This window comes from Durotheca rogersii, assembly GCF_024521655.1.
Source record: "Durotheca rogersii strain YMJ 92031201 chromosome Unknown GGS23scaffold_7, whole genome shotgun sequence".
Classification (NCBI taxonomy): domain Eukaryota; kingdom Fungi; phylum Ascomycota; class Sordariomycetes; order Xylariales; family Xylariaceae; genus Durotheca; species Durotheca rogersii.
This window is the reverse complement of record NW_026251238.1, coordinates 1,188,064-1,205,549: the sequence shown is the minus strand read 5'-3', so window position 1 is coordinate 1,205,549 and position 17,486 is coordinate 1,188,064. Positions and strand designations below refer to the sequence as shown.

General features: G+C 55.7%; 3 protein-coding genes across 3 annotated transcripts; 1 reads left to right on the top strand and 2 right to left on the bottom strand.

Annotated features, from left to right (window-relative positions):
• Nucleotides 1-709: 709 nt before the first annotated feature.
• GGS23DRAFT_563858 (xanthine dehydrogenase) lies at nt 710-6,250 on the top strand. Its single transcript, XM_051516111.1, has 4 exons — nt 710-1,061; nt 1,204-1,605; nt 1,674-3,881; nt 3,934-6,250. The coding sequence occupies exons 2-4, from the start codon at nt 1,418-1,420 to the stop codon at nt 5,660-5,662; spliced, it is 4,125 nt and encodes a 1,374-aa protein (XP_051373033.1). The 5' UTR covers nt 710-1,061; nt 1,204-1,417; the 3' UTR covers nt 5,663-6,250.
• Nucleotides 6,251-6,350: 100 nt separating this feature from the next.
• On the bottom strand, nt 6,351-7,424 carry GGS23DRAFT_595956 (NAD(P)-binding protein; the record flags this gene model as incomplete). Its single annotated transcript, XM_051518402.1, has 1 exon — nt 6,351-7,424. One exon carries the CDS (start codon nt 7,422-7,424, stop codon nt 6,351-6,353), a length of 1,074 nt encoding a protein of 357 aa, XP_051373032.1.
• An 811-nt stretch (nt 7,425-8,235) lies between these two features.
• GGS23DRAFT_604565 (meiosis protein SPO22/ZIP4 like-domain-containing protein) lies at nt 8,236-14,787 on the bottom strand (the record flags this gene model as incomplete). Its single annotated transcript, XM_051519617.1, has 12 exons — nt 8,236-8,418; nt 8,496-8,671; nt 9,398-9,825; nt 9,881-10,018; nt 10,066-10,808; nt 10,862-11,013; nt 11,083-11,363; nt 12,480-12,676; nt 12,763-13,514; nt 13,580-13,910; nt 14,447-14,469; nt 14,637-14,787. The coding sequence occupies 12 exons, from the start codon at nt 14,785-14,787 to the stop codon at nt 8,236-8,238; spliced, it is 3,555 nt and encodes a 1,184-aa protein (XP_051373031.1).
• Between the last annotated feature and the right edge of the window lie 2,699 nt (nt 14,788-17,486).

Below are 17,486 nucleotides of genomic sequence, written 5' to 3'. Positions count from 1 at the left end.
AATGAGGGATAAGTAGAGAGCCGAGGCGCGGGACGAGGGCACGGCGGGAGGTTTAAGCGAACGAGACACACGAGATAAGTGTTTATATTGCTACTAAGATCAATACCGAGAAGCTGCTATAGAAAGAAGGCTGATGATGGAGCCCGGCATGCGAAATCCAAGGAACCGGCTAGCCGGCCGTTCGCGGGGAATTGCCGCACGCCGTGGAGGTTGGGTGGTGTAGAGACGTTCGTGAAGTTTGGGCTCGGCGTTCGAAAAGGGGGGGGCCTCTCTAGTTACGTACCTAACAAATCCTGACTAACAGGGGGGGGCGACAGGTGGAGACGCTTTGGGGTAAGGAACGGGGTTCTCGCCCAGCGCGCGGAGCAGAGAGCGGAGTCGACCGAGGTACATATGTACCTATACCGTATATGTACCTAACCATTGGGGAACGGCACGTGACTGCTATTCGCAGCTCTCCACCTAATGTGGGGCGAAGGCGGCGACGAAATCCCTGGAAATTGATGTACTGCCTACCTACCTACCTAGGTAGGTACTAATGACCCACCTATAAGGACCTCAGGTATCTCTACCTATCTAAGGTACCTACCTATCTACAAGTACCCAACTCGCTATCAATATTAGGTAATGGGTGATGAGTTTTGCCCTCTCTCTCGCCACTAAAATAGAACCCCCCCCCCAGTCTAGCGACCCAGACCAGACCAGACCAGTCCTCGTTCACCTCCTCCCCTCTTTCGAATCTCGTGCGTCTTGCCTGCGTGTGGACATCCAGTTTTATGTGCTTATTGCGTACAGCCAAGAAATACCGGCACAGGTGTTCTCTGTAGATAGCCCTGCTCTGCTCTCTACATATGTAGGTAATGCCTACATGACCTCCATTCCGTTTCTGGAAATCTCGATCAGAGATACGTCCCCCGGCGCCGTCCGCCCCTATCTGCCTCGAATCGCATCGCGGCCGTTATCTGCTAGCCTTGCCATCCGTCGGGTCCCGGCGGCTGAAGCGAAATTGGCCAGTGTCGAAACCGTGACAGGTTGCTGATGGCCAACCCCACAAATAGGCTGTAAGAGTGCATCACTTCCCCAGACCACGTCAACTGATTGTATTGGTTTGCTGTAAATTCCTGCCTCGCCCCGCCAGCCCTTCTCTCTCCTCTCCTCTTCCACCTTCATCTCCAACTCACCCACCTACCTCTTGCTTGTTAGCCGAAAAAGAGGGAGAGGGAGAGAAAACTTGGAGCCTAGAGCTGCTGCCTCTGCCTCCCCTCGTCTCTGCGGTCCATCCAGCCGACGAACGTAACCCAGCCACCTGCCTGCCTGCCTGCCTGTAACTGTACGCAGCTCTTCTGCCGCCAGATATATGGATGATATCCCATAGTTCGAGGCCACAGCTCAGAGTCCGGAGGATCAGTCTGACGTCATGGCACCCATCGCCATCTCTCCCGAGAGGGATCCGGCTCTCCCGGGCGGGGGGTTGGCTTTAAATACCGTATACGACGATACCATCCGCTTTTTCCTTAACGGCACTCGAGTGGTGTTAGATGACGTCGATCCCGAGGTGACCTTGCTGGAATATTTGAGGGGCATCGGCTTGACAGGAACTAAGCTGTAAGTCGGGATAACACCGGAACTCGGCCAGGTCGAATATACAACTGATAACACGGTCCCGTCCACAGTGGCTGTGGAGAAGGCGGATGCGGTGCCTGTACCGTCGTGATCAGCCAATACAATCCGACCACCAAACAGATATACCATGCTAGCGTCAACGCCTGTCTAGCACCGCTTGCCAGTTTGGACGGGAAGCACGTTATAACTATCGAAGGTATAGGGAATGTCGAAGTACCTCATCCGGCCCAGGAGCGTATAGCCAAGGGCAACGGAAGCCAGTGCGGCTTCTGCACCCCCGGTATTGTCATGAGTCTGTACGCCCTCCTGAGGAACAACGAGAGCCCTACCGAACACGATGTCGAGGAAGCCTTCGACGGAAATCTCTGCCGATGCACCGGCTACCGATCGATTCTAGACGCCGCCCGGACCTTCATCGTGAAGGGTGCCTGCGATAAGAGTTCTGCTAACGGCGGCTCAGGCTGTTGTATGGAAAATGGAGCTAGTAACGGCGCTGTCGGTGGAGGGTGCTGCAAGAGCACAACCTCTCCCGGCGATAGCCAACCTATCAAGAGATTTACCCCGCCGGGTTTCATCGAATATAATCCAGATACGCAACTCATATTCCCCCCGTCGCTCAAGAAGCACGTATTCGCACCCCTCTCCTTCGGGAACAAGAGGAAGAGGTGGTATCGTCCCGTCACCCTAGACCAACTGCTAGAAATCAAGAGTGTCTACCCAAACGCCAAGATTATTGGTGGTAGCACGGAGACCCAAATCGAAGTCAAGTTCAAGGCCCTGCAATATCCAATCTCCGTTTTCGTCGGCGATATACCTGAGCTGCGCCAGTACTCGTTCAAAGACGACCACCTGGAGATCGGTGGAAACGTCGTGCTTACCGACCTTGAGAATATCTGTCGGGAGGCTATCGAGCGCTACGGCAAGGAAAGAGGTCAGGTATTCCAGGCCATTTACAAGCAGCTACAGTACTTCGCAGGACGGCAGATACGAAACGTGGGCACGCCAGCTGGCAACCTAGTTACGGCCTCGCCCATTTCCGACTTGAACCCCGTGTTCATGGCAGCCGACTGCGTCTTGGTGGCCAAATCTCGGCAGGGGGAGACAGAGTTACCGATGGCAACGTTCTTCAAGGGCTACCGCAAGACGGCCTTAACACAAGACGCCATCCTCGCGTCTATTCGTATTCCTTTGACTCGTGAGACGGGCGATTACTTCAGAGCTTACAAACAGGCGAAACGTAAAGACGACGACATTGCTATCGTCACCGGAGCAATGCACGTGAGGCTAGACAGGAAGGGCATCGTCGAACACTGCAACCTGGTGTATGGCGGCATGGCCCCATTCACTATTGCAGCAGGGAAAACGAACGAACTGCTAAGAGGAAAGCTATTTGCTCATCCGGATACCCTCGAGGGCGCGATGAGCACGCTCGAGTCCGATTTTAACCTCCCCTTTAACGTTCCGGGGGGCATGGCTTCGTATCGGAAGTCTCTAGCGTTGGGTTTCTTCTACCGGTTCTACCACGACGTGTTATCGGAGATCAGCAAAGAAAGCGAACACGGCGACAGCCAGGTCGTCGAAGAGCTTGACAGAGCTTTGTCGTCTGGTTGGAGGGACGAAGAAGCGACTTCCGCATACATCGACGGACCCTTCGGAAAGGCTGCTAGCCACGTTGCAGCTATGAAGCAAACCACAGGAGAGGCGCAGTATACAGACGATATCCCACCACTCAAGAACGAGCTCCACGCAAGTCTCGTACTGTCCACAAAGGCGCATGCGAAGATAAAATCTATCGACTATTCGGCCGCGCTAGACATTCCGGGCGTCGTCGACGTCGTAGACAAGAACGATCTACACAGCCTGGAGGATAACAAATGGGGCGCACCAAATTATGACGACCTCTTCTTTGCTGAGGACGAAGTTTCCACAGCCGGCCAACCGATCGCGGTCATCTTGGCCACCTCGCAGGCAAGGGCAGCCGAGGGAGTGAGAGCTGTGAAGATCGAATACGAAGACCTTCCGGCGATTTTCACGATGGAAGAGGCTATCGAAAAAGAGAGTTTCCATAAATTCTCTCGCTACATCAAGAAGGGTGATCCCGAGGAAGCCTTCAAGCATTGCGACTACACGTTCACGGGCGTCTCTAGAATGGGGGGCCAAGAACATTTCTACCTCGAAACAAACGCTTGCATAGCTATACCCAAACCCGAGGACGGCGAAATGGAGATCTGGTCCAGCAGTCAAAATCCCACCGAGAGGTTCGTTTCCCTGCCGATCAATGCTGTATAGTCAAGGCTAACCTAGCCCAAGTCAGGCGTATGCGGCCAAGATCATGGGTGTGCAGTCAAATAAGGTGACAGCCCGCGTGAAGCGTCTAGGCGGTGGTTTTGGTGGAAAGGAGACTAGATGCGTCCACCTCAGCACGATCATAGCATTGGCCGCTCAGAAGACCAAGAGGCCAGTCAGGTGCATGCTCAACCGAGATGAAGACATGGCCGTCTCCGGCCAGCGACATCCTTTCCTCGCTAGATGGAAAGTAGGCGTCAATAAAGACGGCAAGCTTCAAGCCCTCGACATGGATATTTTCAACAACGCCGGGTGGACCTGCGACTTGAGCGCCGCAGTATGCGAACGCGCCATGAGCCATAGCGATAACTGCTACAAGATCCCAAACTTCCACGTGCGCGGTCGGTTATGCAAGACCAATACCATGTCGAATACGGCTTTCCGTGGCTTTGGCGGGCCCCAGGGCATGTTCTTCGCCGAGTCGTACATGTCCGAAGTCGCCGATCGCCTAGGTATACCCGTCGAAGAGTTCCGCGAGATAAATTTCTACCAGCTTCACGACGAAACCCACTTCAACCAACCTATCCAAGATTGGCACGTCCCCCTGATGTATAAGCAAGTGCAGGAGGAGTCGGATTACGCTGCTCGCCGCCAGGCCGTAGCGAAATTCAACGCAGAGCACAAATGGCGCAAGCGAGGGATGGCACTAATTCCCACCAAATTTGGTATCTCGTTCACCGCCCTCTGGCTCAACCAAGCCGGGGCACTGGTGCACATCTACCACGACGGGTCGGTTCTGGTTGCACACGGTGGTACAGAGATGGGTCAGGGCTTGCATACCAAGATGATCACAATCGCCGCCCAGGCGCTCCAGGTGCCGATGGAAGACGTTCATATCTCGGAAACGGGCACCAATACCGTGGCTAACACATCTGCTACGGCCGCCTCGGCGTCATCTGACCTCAACGGCTATGCCATCTGGAATGCCTGCGAGCAGATCAACGCCCGCCTCGCGCCGTATAAGGAGAAGCTCGGGCCCGGGGCTACCATGAAAGAGCTCGCCCACGCGGCTTACTTCGACCGCGTGAACCTAAGTGCGAATGGATTCTACAGGACACCGGAGATCGGGTACACTTGGGGCGAGAACGTTGGCAAGATGTTCTTTTATTTTACGCAGGGCGTCACGGCTGCCGAAGTTGAGATTGACAGTCTCACTGGGACTTGGACGTGCCTGCGCGCCGATATCAAGATGGACGTCGGGCGGTCGATCAACCCGTCGATCGACTACGGACAAATCGAAGGCGCTTTTACTCAGGGTCTAGGCCTGTTTACCATGGAGGAGAGCTTATGGTTGCGCAACGGCCCGATGGCCGGTAACCTGTTCACAAAAGGGCCTGGCGCATACAAGATCCCCGGGTTCCGCGACATACCACAAGTATTCAACGTGAGCTTACTTAAGGGGGTAACGTGGGAGAACCTACGGACGATACAGCGCAGCAGAGGCGTCGGCGAACCGCCACTGTTCATGGGTAGCTCTGTGTTCTTTGCCATCCGCGACGCGCTCAAAGCCGCGCGTGCGGATTACGGAGTCAAGGCTAAACTCTTCGCCCAAGGAGGCGAGGATGACGGGTTATTAAGGCTAGAAAGCCCGGCGACCCCCGAGAGGATCAGACTCTCGTGCGTCGACCCCATTATGGAGCGTACTAGGGTTCTACCTAAGGAGGGCGAGAAAAGCTTCTTCGTTGCTATTTAAAGGCGTGTAGGGCCCGGCTTCGTGTACCATAGCAGTCGGGCATGTACGGAGGAAGCACCATCCAACTTGAGGGGAAATCAGGTCGGTCATATGAAGTTTTCGGCGTTAATCAGTGTTGATTGCCACGAAATTGAAGTCATGGGACCACAAAAGATTGAAAGACCCTTTCCGCAGCAACCATGCCAATGATCTGTCACAGCAGTTTATTCACGAACAGCTGGGATGAGTGTTTTATATCTACCTATGAATACTAGGCGAGTATGGAACTCCGTTAGAAATATCACGGGATGTGACGATACATCAACCGACGACGACACCTGAAATGCCGACTGACATTCCAAAGTATGGCTAATAGAAGGAAGTAGAAGGCCCCTGCTCAATTATCTTCGAAGAATCTCGTAGTGTGTATCAGGCTCTTTCCATAGACGGCAGGCCAACAGCACTGGGAACGAGCCACCCGACCTAGCAATGCCGTCTTCTCCCGGAGCGTCTGCTCCTGACACGCTAGCCCCTATTTCCAGCCAACGTTAAGCCCCTCTACTACACCCAGAGAGAAGAAAAAGGAATGGGGGGGGGGGGGGGTGGGTGTGAGAGAACCAGGCGACGGGAACCCAACTCGCACTCCACGCACCCGCTGGAACAAGCCACGCAAACACCCATCCCACCAGCGCAGGCGTCCCGCGGGACCCTACCCGCCGCCCACCATGCGGGCAACCACGTCCTCGACCCGGGTCGGCACCCTCCCGACGCTGGCGAGCAGCCGCTCGAGCGTCGGGTCGTCGACGAGGCACTCGCCGGCGGCGAGGGCGGCGTAGGTGGAGGCCCACCAGCGGACGGCGGGGCGGGGCATGCCGCGGTCCTCGACGTAGTGGCGCTCGTGCTCGGCGGCGCCGACGAGCTGGACGTGGACGGGGGGGCCGGCGCGGGCGGCGGTCACGAGGGCGGCGACGTCGGCGACGCTCTTGGCGGCGGCCGGCCGCGTCGCGAGGTAGACGGTGCGCAGGCGGCCGTCTTCGCCGTCGTCGGCCGCGAGCAGCAGCGCCGTCGCCAGCCCCAGGTCCGCGATCGCCGTCCAGCACGCCCTGCCGTCGGCCGCGAGCCGCACCGTCCCGCGCTCGTCCGCGCCGACCTGGAAGTACCCCAGGTACAGCGGCCACGACTCCGCGTACAGCCCCTCGCGGATCGCCGTCGCGCGGCGCAGCCCCCCGCGCCCCGCCGCCGCCACCGCCGCCGCGAGGTACCGCTCCGTGCGCAGGTGCGCGCGCATGACGCCGGCGCGGCTCGCGCTCCCCGGTCCTTCGCCCCCGCCCTCGCCGCCGGCGCCCCACGCGAACGCCAGGCTCGAGTAATACACGTGGCGCACGCCGGCGCGGGCCGCGGCGTCGATGGCGAGGCGGTGGTGGGCCTCGCGGCCCTCGCCGTCGGGCGGCTCGGCCCACGCGTCTGCGTCCGCGGCGCCGCCGTCTTCTGCCGCCGCTGTTGCCGTCGGCCGCTCGTAGTCCAGCGCGACGTGCGGCGTCGACACGAGGAAGAAGACGTCGGCGCCGGCGAGCGCCGCCGCGAACGCCGCCGCGTCCCCCGCGAAGCTCGCGTGGCGCACCCGCACGCCGCGCGCCGCCAGCCGCTCCCACGTCGCCGTCCCCGGCCCCGCCGACGTCAGCGCGATCACGTCCCCCGCGCCCGCCAGCCCGCGCCCCAGCAGCGCGTCGAGCGTCGCGCTCCCCAGCTTGCCCGAGGCGCCCGATATGGCGATCGTCGGCATCGGCGCGGAGGGGGGGGGCAGGTGGGGAGAGGGGAGAGGGGGAGTGCCCTTGGCTGGTAAGAGGGATGAGGAAAAGGAGGCAAGCAGGAAGTTGGGGGGAGATGTCCTGAGTGTGCTCTCGGGGTAGGGCACTTTCACGGCGGGGCCCGGTTACTAGAAACGTAGGTGTAAAAGGGAATGTGTTGAGAGGAAAGGAGAGGCGCCCTTGGCGCTCTTGGACGCTAATACTCCTGGTTGTGTTCGTGAGTAGCGGGTTTAAAGAGGGGAAATGTAAGAAAGGGGAGCAAGAGAGGGGGATAAGTTTGGGTTATTTCATTTCAGTTGCGGATTGATAATATCCAGAGATACATTGGGTAAGTATATGTCTATACGGCAATGACAAATAATGCCGTTGTAAGTAATAAACCTACCACAAGTCCGACGGACCCTTGTGCCGATGTCGAATCGTCACCAAGCCGGAGGGGTTACATCGGGAATACGGCACTTATTCCCTCCCAGCCTCATTAAACGAATCCAAGATGGGCGTCATTTAATAATACTGGTAGTAGTAGTAGTAGTAGATATTATATCTCGTTCCTCCTCTTGCAGGCCGAGGTCTATATGCCCATGGTTGATTATAGTAGTTAGCTTCAGGACTCTTTCGTAATATGAGCTGACGAGTAGACATCCGTTTAATACTTTAGGATCGATATGATTTATTTGTTCAAGTGGTCCGGAGAAACCCCAGACCTAGAGCGGATTTTAATCCCCTCAGGCATACTCTCTACTTTGAGAAAGTGTTCACCATGTTGACCCGCAACGAATAAATGCGTCAGGAATCCCACCGGAGATTGACCTGTCTCTTTTGGAGCTCTCGTTCCAAATCGCCGCCGTCCTGATGGTAATGCGCCAGCGTGAGGGCATGGCCAATCCACTGTTTACTGAGCTCATCTTCGTTGACCCCGAAGAGGTCGACGCCGTGATTGAATGCCGTCGTCGCAAACCACTCAACCTCCTGAAATGAGATAGGTTTCTGACTCTACATGTCTGTTCAGCACCTGTCTCCCGTCGTACTCCTGGGACGCAACTTACGCCTGCGCACTGCTTCACTAGCCTACAGATATCATCTGCAATTCTTAGCGGAAATTCGGGCTCCGAAGCCAGTGTGGCCTTGAGTAGACATCGCAGATACTTTGCGAGTTTCTCGTTGTCAAATCGCTCCAGCGAAAATATGTGGTTTATGATCTTGCGTAGAGCACTGTAAAGGACTACAGTCCGATCAGCGGCTGCAAAAGGAGTCGACCACCAGAATAATCATACCTTGTCCGGGCGCAGATTGGGCTCGAAGGATACAATCTGCCATTGCTTGGAATGCCGATAGATCGCAACAAGTTTTGGCTTTCAATAGGACCTCTGACAAGTCACCCTACGACTTAAGGCAGATAGCCCCCTCGAAATCGAATACTAACAGGGTCGAAAGCTTGCTTTGCAAGTCACTCTTCGACACTGTATCCAGAGTATCGAGTCGTGCCTGCAGCTCCGCATCAAATCCTTTAACGTGACTACGCATCGTGAGATAATCCTGGAGTTGTTTTTCAACATTGTCTTCGGAACGTGCTGAGGCGATGTATTCTGATGCTATAAGAAAATGGCAGAACATTGAGCGCAGCGATAGATCTTGGGCCACTTGCGTAGGAACATCCGGGGGGTATTGAGCCGTTATCGAAAGGCAGCATTGGAAGATGCGGGCGCTTTGCCTTAACTGCCAGCTGTGTATATTCTTCAACCCGAGATTATATGCATTCTTGCAGAACCAATCCAGTTCTTCTACAGTGAATAGCTTAGCGCCCTGGCTGTCGCGAGGATCCCTCTGGATCGCGGCGTAGACTAGGCAATTTAGTCATGAGCTCGACTCCGTGTAAAATTGTCTGGGTATATCTACCCGACATACCTAGAAAGGGGAGGAAAGAAAATAGGAGAACGCGGGATCTCACCATCTTCGAAGATTTTGCAAATGTCATCCACCAGCACATGTTGATTTAGATCATTCCGGCCCTGGTCGTTTAGCAGCGAGGCCTCGAGGCGTATGATAACCCGGAGCAGAGCAGGTAGGTAAACGGGGCCAGGAGAACTGTATTCGTATTTCTCGACTAAATGCCGCATTGCTTGGATCGCGCATGCTTTGTCCTCAGCTTCCTGTGCATCTATGCAGCAGGCATAGAGGTATTGCAGGTCCTTCGGCGAGCCTTCGTTGATAAGCCGCAGGCACTCCAAGGCCATGTCCCGATCTCCACTCCTGAGGGCCAGTTTATACGTCAGGTACAAAGTCGTCGGCTCTCGCTTGGCTGATTCGCTCATTGATTGGAGCACCTCTGCAGCATTATCGAGGCTGTTCCTCTGCAGGGCGCAGAGGAGTAGTTTTCTAGCCATGTCAGCTAGTGCAGCGGGATATATCACATATAGAAGCGCATCCCTACCTGGCGATCTTCGCCGCATTGGCGGGCCCAGAATTGCGAAGAGCTGGATGCGTAGCCACTCGGCACCAACCTTCGGCGATATCCAGCTGCCCTTCATGAAAGGAGGTGTCGACCCTCTTCCATATAAGCTGAGCAGGTCTGTCAGCCGGTGCTCAGAAGAGATGGCAATTCGCTATGTGGCTGACTCAACTGTCTGCACGGCGAGGACGGCCGGGGCTGCTAACGGGGTTTCTAAGTTGGCCTCGAGGCAGTCAAACATAGCCGCCAGCCCTTGAATCGACTCGTGAGTATCCCGGCGTCTCGTGGCCATTTGAGTGCGAAGTACGGCAACTCGCTCGACCCACGTGTAATGTTGCGAGGGTAGGACACGCAACGTCGTAAACTCGTCGAGCACCGAACAGGCTACGCTCGGGCTTTTGCCATCAAGCTTGCGTACGTGATGTAGGACGAGGTTGAAATACGACTCTGAGATATCGAAACTTTTCACCATCCGCCGCAGGACGCCGGCATACGCTTCGCTGTCGAACGATTCAGATGGAGAGCTGAGCAGCAGTTCCAATCTGAGTAAGAGAACGACCGGCTTATTGCCGATCTCGGATTCGAGGTGACAAATGTGATTCTCGGCCTTCTCGAAGCCCTCCGGCGTATTGGTGTTTAGATAGGTGCGGACGAGCGCCTGTGAGACCGCCAGCCTCAATTCAGCAGCCTCCCTCGACAATTGCTCGAGCGCCTGGCTATCGACAGATTCGTACGCTCTCTCCAGCCATTTTGTTGCTAGGGAGAAGTCCTTCTTAGTTGCTAGATCTCGTCCAATCTCAAAGAGAGAGTCGACCAGATTCTCTGCCGAAACAGGGTCGATGGCCCGCTTGAGGTCGTTTACTTTTCCGTACAGGTGGTCCGCCACGTCGAGACGGTCCTCCTTCCAGGCCTTCGGAGGCTATTAGCTGCTAAATGGAGAACTGATGGCAGCATGCAACTTACCAGCGCTATCCGAAGCGTGAAGTACTCCGCCTCCAGCCTGGTACAGACGTCAGATTCCTCTTTCGGTAGCGTCGCTTGGAGATTCCGCAACAGCCCACTGTATTCGGCAGCTTTCTGCAGAGTCAGAAGCGCAAACTGGAGCTCGCCGTTCACTATGCAGGCGGTTAGCCGACCCTGCAGTCCCGCACCCGCTGCGGGACGAAGATGCACAATACCAATACAAGATCTGCTGGTCTTGATTGCTAATTTTTCCAAGCGGAGGAGATCCCCTGGCGTATTGTGATCGCCCCGTTGTGCTAGCGCGAGGACCAGGAAGGAGAATACCCGGGAAAAAACCAAAAGCTTTGTCCTTGTCGGCGAGGCTTCGCCTTCGCTCTGGCGGTGGATCTGGACGCACCAGTTCCAAAGATCGGTACCAGCGCTATCGAGCTGCGAGTGGCGGTACGAGCCGGGAGACTTGAGGAAGTAGGACTTGACAGCGTGGATCTTGTTCTCCAGTTCGCTGACCAGATTCTGCAGCGCCCGCTCGTCGGCCTCCCCGCGAAACTGGTCTTGCAGTTCACGACAGAAGGCTTGGAGAATCAGTACCCGTTTTTGGTAAGCGATGCGGGCGATAAGAAGGGTACGAACAAATTATAGACTTGACACGCTTGTCCCTGGAAGAAGTGGCGGCTGCATCCATGGCGGGCGAGAGGCCCTGAACTCTACCAGGGCGATACCAAGGATCGTGATCGCAATCTCGGGGCACAGCAGTATCGCAACGAGGCTTGGTGAAGGGGAGGGGGCACTCATCACGGAGAAGGGAGAAAAAGGCAGAGAGGCTTGGTGATAGTATCCATATGAAAGACGCAGAATCTACAGAGCCGGCACGAAACGGAGTGACAGCCAGAGTCGTAGTCAAAATTCCATCTAGGGAAGGCGTCCCAAGCGAAGACCACCTAACCACGTAGGCCGACCGGCACCTTCCCAACCAAGCCCAGCATCATCGACCACCATCTCTCCTTCCTAAGCTGCCTTCGTTCACACCTCCTTCCTATCGAGTCTCAGCGCCCCCCACGCCGTCCTCCGCCCGGCCGTGTTTCTCTCATTCATTCTTCATTTCTGTCTTTTTCTTCCCCTATTCTCCTTGTCGCCTCCTCGGCCCCGCAACCTCGACGACTATCCGCCTAGTCATAGAAAAGAAACTGACGCTAGACGTGGCTTCGATAGAGGCTGACTGCCACCCTTTCCCCCCCAACTCAATATCTACGAGATAAAGCTGTAATGTGTGTCTATCCTCTTCTTCTCGGGCGTGAGTGGCCAACACGACACCCCGATGGTAACGAAGGCTGGTAAGCGTGATGCAACAACTGCTGCTGTAGCGTCTAGGGCGCGAGCGAACTGCACCAACTCGAATGCTGTAATACATAGGTGGAAAATGTCAAAATGCGACCTGGTATGCCTGGTGGGTTATGCTTAAGAATGCGAAGGGTCGTGAGGAAGGAAATTGCCAACGATGAGGCTGGGTCTATTTTACATCGACATGTTATTGGTTAGCCTTTTTCCGTAGAATCCGGCGAGACACTTATCGAGCCGGCGCCGGCCCACCGTCGCCGGCCGTCCTGGGTTGCGCACTCACATCTTATGGTCATCCCTGCGTATCATAAACGAAAAGCAACAATTCACAATCGGGTGATTTGAGCGATCGTCCGGGTTCTTCAGCGCACACGCCGTCAAGAGCGTGTCGTGGGTCGCGTCGAACGCGATGGTGCCGAATTCTTCCCAGTATCGCACGAGAGACTCCTCCGTCAGGATTTCGTGCAGCGAGATTTTGCCCTACGCGCCGTTCGGATTAGTCTGCGGTTTAGCCGTGCTAAGTTGCCTAGGAAAGGGAGGGGAAAGGGGAAGGGGGGGGGACTGACGTCTCGCAGCCTCTCTACGGGTACGTGGATGAGCTCGGCCATCTCCTTGTTACCCCTGAATATCTCGCCCGTCCTTCGCCAGCAGCAAGCCGGGACCGCCATGGCCGCGAAGACCCGGTCGTACTCCAGCAGGGTCCTCTCAAACCACATCTCCACATAGACCAGCTCGATGTCTGTAAGCCCCTGCACCTTTTCTCGGAACTTGGGTCGAAAGCGATCTAGCTGCCGCAGGATCTTCTGCTTCGAGGCAGGGGCGATGTGGCCGTCCATGTACGACGAGAGTCGGGCGTAGCCCTTGATGTAGTTGAATGGCTTCAGCAAGCCGGCGTCGTACTTGGCCTTCATCACGCGCTGCATGCGTGCCTCGGGCGTGTCGTTGCCCGACGGATCCGCCGCCTGGAGGTAGAATTCACGCGTCTTATCCGCCGGGGCGGCGCTGGAGCTCGCCTGCTCCGTGCTCGGCGGAGGCATGGAGCCTGCCTGCATCGCGCTCGCGGCCAGGATGCTGCTGTTGTTGCGGCTCACGTAGCCCGCCATATCGGACTGGTTGGACTGCGGCTGGTGGTTCCTGAAGAGCAGGTTCTGGTCTTCCGATAGGCTCCCGGCGTCATCGAGGAGGCTAGTGTTCAGGAAATCATTGAGCAGGTTAAACTCGTGCGTGACTTCTGGGGCAAGCATATATTGAGGGTGGTAGTGGTGCATATCGTGGAATTGATTTTGGGCGGTTAGCCAAGCGTCAGAGAACCCACCGACTACGAGATCAGTTCAGCTTTTTCTCCAGCTAACACGACGCTCATAAGGGTTTTACAAAACCTACATTGGCTCATGTTGCTCCCGGAGGCACCGGCTTGCATACCAGAGACCGTATTCGGTGACACAAGCTGTAGGGGGTTTGTCTGGCCTAGCGCACCTGCACCATAACCTGGCTTGGCCCTCTGAGAAGCTCCGTTCCCGTCAAACGACGGTGGTGGTGCCATGCCAGCAGCGCTCTGATCTATCGAATGTTGCAATAGCTCGGGCTGGATCTCCGATTCGTCGTGCCCAGCCGAGCCACGGGAGCTCTTGGACTTCTTAAAATCCGGGTCCCGGGGCTCGTCGTGGCAGAGGTGGCCAATATTGCGCTTGATGCATCTCGTACAAGGCCTCTCCTACTCGATGGGCGATCAACCCGAGTCAACACTGCCTCATACAGACCGGGGAACGGGGGGGGAACGGGGGGAAGGGGGGCAAACACGTCCCCCAAGCCCGCCAGCCCGCCAGCCAGCAAGCCATCGACGCAAGTAGTAGGAACAGATCTTACATACGAGATCGCAAGTCATATGCTAAAGCCCCGAAAATAGTAGTTAGTATTAGCCCAGACAGCTTTGGGGAAACTCAACAATACGCACGAACGCGTACACGCGCACACGTGCATATGTACACATTCAGGTCCAGGCGCATCCGCCCGTGACGGCAGCAACTAAGGTGGCTGCAGTGCCATCTCCTGTGATTCTTTGCAGAATAAAAAGGCCGTCCCAGAAGAGGCCCATCCGCGGCGCGGATCGAGGGGGGAGAAAGGGGGGGACGGCGGGGGGTAAGGCCAGCATCTCCGCGCACGAACAATTACATACGCAGACGGGGGATGGGGGGGAGCCAATGGACTTCAGGGGGTTTGCCAGGTCTGGCGAGCAAAAAAATCACTTACAGATCGGCGACAGTATACACAAGCTGTAGGAACGCGCAACGATGATTAGCCCATGCAGCAGACGGATATGACGTTAGCAGCGGAATCGAGGTGAGGTGAGAGACTCAGTCTCAGGGGGACACGGCGCATTTCCATTGGGCAGAGGAACGGGTGGATGGGAGGGAGGAGGTGACTGGCACGGCGGGCGTACCATGGTTTACCTTGCGCCTCTTCTTAGGGCTCTTATTGGGATTCTCGGGAGGCGTGGTTGTGGTGGTAGTCGAGGCCGTAGGGGTGTTGTCCTTGGACTTTGCGTCGCCGTCGGGCTTCCTGTCCTTGGCGTGGCTGCCATTGCTTTCCATGTCTGCGTCCTACTTCAGATACCGTCGGGTCTGGAGGACAGAGGGGGCTCCCATTGGACCCTCGCGTTACGCAGTGGGCATGTAGTTCGTGGGCAATCGAGTAAGGCGTCAACGGCTTTTTGCAGGACCCGGAGTGATTTGTTCGAGTGCTTCCCGGGAGAGGAGGCTGCTGGTCGGCGACAGAGGCTAGCCGGGAAGGGCGTTGCGAGACGCAGATATGGGGGCGTTTCGTGATCGACAAAGAAGAAATCCAGCCGGTCCGATGGCTGTCGGCGTCCAGATCCACGTGGTGAACCAGAAACCCAAAGCCACGACGCAGAGCCGAGCTATGCCAATGATGGACCTCTCATCTAGACATGCATTCCTAGCGGGTTGTACCTGAGGTGTCCTGCGGTGATCGCGACAGGAGCGCAGCGATTTACGGAGGAGAGAGAGGGTTGGAATCAGAGCTGCGTTGGGCTCCTTATTTTTTCCCTTTTTTTTTCTCTTTCTTTCCCTTCGGAGAGAGGAAACCAAAATCAGATAAAATAGAAAGCAAGTTACCGGCAAATGTACCAGGTTGCGCTCGTCTCTACTAATAACCTTCCAACCTAAGCTCTTTACTGGGCCCCAACTAGGGAATGGCACGGATGGGTGGATGGACGAATGCGTGTATGTATGTACATACCTACCTGAGTAGGTATGTATTTGTATATGCTACGAAGCACCTGGGTAGGCCAGGCGGGTTAGGTTAGGTCCAAGAAACGGCTAGGGGGTGAAAGTCGTGAGGCCAGTTACCTAACGGAATAAGTGGTGACCATCGCATCTGCGCAGCTGGCCACTGCCGATAGCTGCGTAGGTATGTACATCGCCTTCGTCTTATACTACTCCAATGCGTGCGTCGTTAGGCGCATCGAACGCCGCCCGTTTTCGCCTCTTCGCCTTTCTGCTTCTTGGTTCTCTGTCTTTCTCTCTCTCTACCGCGTGGGAGTCCTCCCCTTCTGGTTCTCCCGTCGAGTACGGAGAGAGGAATGGATGAGCGGCATAGATGCCTGTTGATTCGGGGAAACACGCTCAGACGCAAGATCCTCTGCCAATGGCGAGCATCAGAGACCAAGTGCCCTGGACCCAACTCGACCCCGAGATCCAGTAGGATCGAGCCGTTAGAGCCGAGGAGTTCCCATGGTGGGTTTTTTTTTTTTCTTTCTTTCCTAACCGTCCAGGCCGCCGGTCCTGTCCACACACACACCCCCCTTCCCTCTCCACATACATAGGTACGTTAGTAGAGGTTGTGTACTACCTCACAATGTACCACCGTATACATACCTATAGTATACAGCCGTGATGTCCGCAGACGGGTCCCTGAATCCGGTACCTTATACGTACATATAGCGCAGACCAGGCTGCAGACATCTACCATCTCTCGTTCGAGTGTTGCGATCCTTGACGTTTAGGTACCTGATGTGTACTCTCTAGGTGGCTAGGTGCCTAATGTATGTGGTAGTGTGCTCTCTAGCCTCACCTGGGGAAATCGCCCAGCGAGTGTTGTCTACAGGAAGGTAGGTACCTACCCAGGTATGTATCTACCTAATCCTACATATATAAGTTCATGGAACCTAACCCTCTAGCTACACGTACCGCACCTACCACCGCATTAGGTACATGCATTCTACCCATCTACATAGGTATACACACGTACCTACTTAGAGATGAGTTGGGTGCGTTTCACTACAAGGAAGGTTACGTACCTCATACCCACATATAGTAGGCACCTACCTGGTACCCTAAGAGACGGAGGTGCAAAGGAGGTACATACTCATAGGTACCTTACAGACGGAACCGGAAGTACGGTAGGTAAGGCAGGTGAGGCAGGTACCTCCTATCTGGACATGCCACATTCATGGGATGGAATCCGTATCTGTTATCATTCATACTTTGTCGCATCATAGCTGCCATCTAGCCGTAATCTCGAATTTGTCACGTTGATTCCCAGGTACCTGGCTGGTGACGTCGTCATCGTCCTTGATTACCTGCCCTCTATATGTACACAATCTACGTATGCTGTCAGCATCACTTGACTGCCCAGCTTTTTCTTTTTCTTTTCTCCCTCTCTCTCTATCCCTCTCCCTCTCTCCTCTACGCCCTCTCTTGTCTTCCCGACTTACTCTTCATATGGAATCCGCTGCATTGGAACGGCTAAAGAAGGCCCACTCGTTATCGTCATCGTATCCGACAGTGTTTATCGTCATACTCATCACACTTATCGTGTTCGTCGTAGCCAGTCACACCGACTATGCATACACCATCCCCAATCAACCCCATCGTGACGTTGCACATATGCCAAGGGCCTCTCGGGCGTGACAAGTGACAAGCCAAGCCCTCGCGCACTACCTGACGAACTTGGCTCGCAGCGACGTCTCCCATTGTTGGCTGGTGAAAATAAATGACCACGAACTCGCGAGTTTCATTGCCAAGCCTGCTTTCCAGACCACCGGGTGGCCTAAATCTGCAAAACATATGCATCCGGCGTCGACAATCCTCTCAGCCAGGCCAAGGATGGCATTCTGGCAGGCGCACGAGAGAGCTGGAGGGCCATCTGCATCTGCTGCTACCGTTGCTGCTGCTGCTGCTGCTAACTGGCACTGCGCGTGTGGGAGCGGGCGTTTGTCTCCCTGGCAGGAGTCGATCCGTCTTCAGTATGAGACATATGAGGACGGTGT

Excerpts from the sequence above, each read along its gene's own strand:
- GGS23DRAFT_563858 (XM_051516111.1), top strand. The coding sequence starts at position 1,418 with ATGGCACCCATCGCCATCTCTCCCGAGAGGGATCCGGCTCTCCCGGGC. Across the intron at positions 1,606-1,673 it reads GGCTTGACAGGAACTAAGCT|TGGCTGTGGAGAAGGCGGAT; the intron begins GTAAGTCGGGAT and ends TCCCGTCCACAG. Across the intron at positions 3,882-3,933 it reads AGTCAAAATCCCACCGAGAG|TCAGGCGTATGCGGCCAAGA; the intron begins GTTCGTTTCCCT and ends ACCTAGCCCAAG.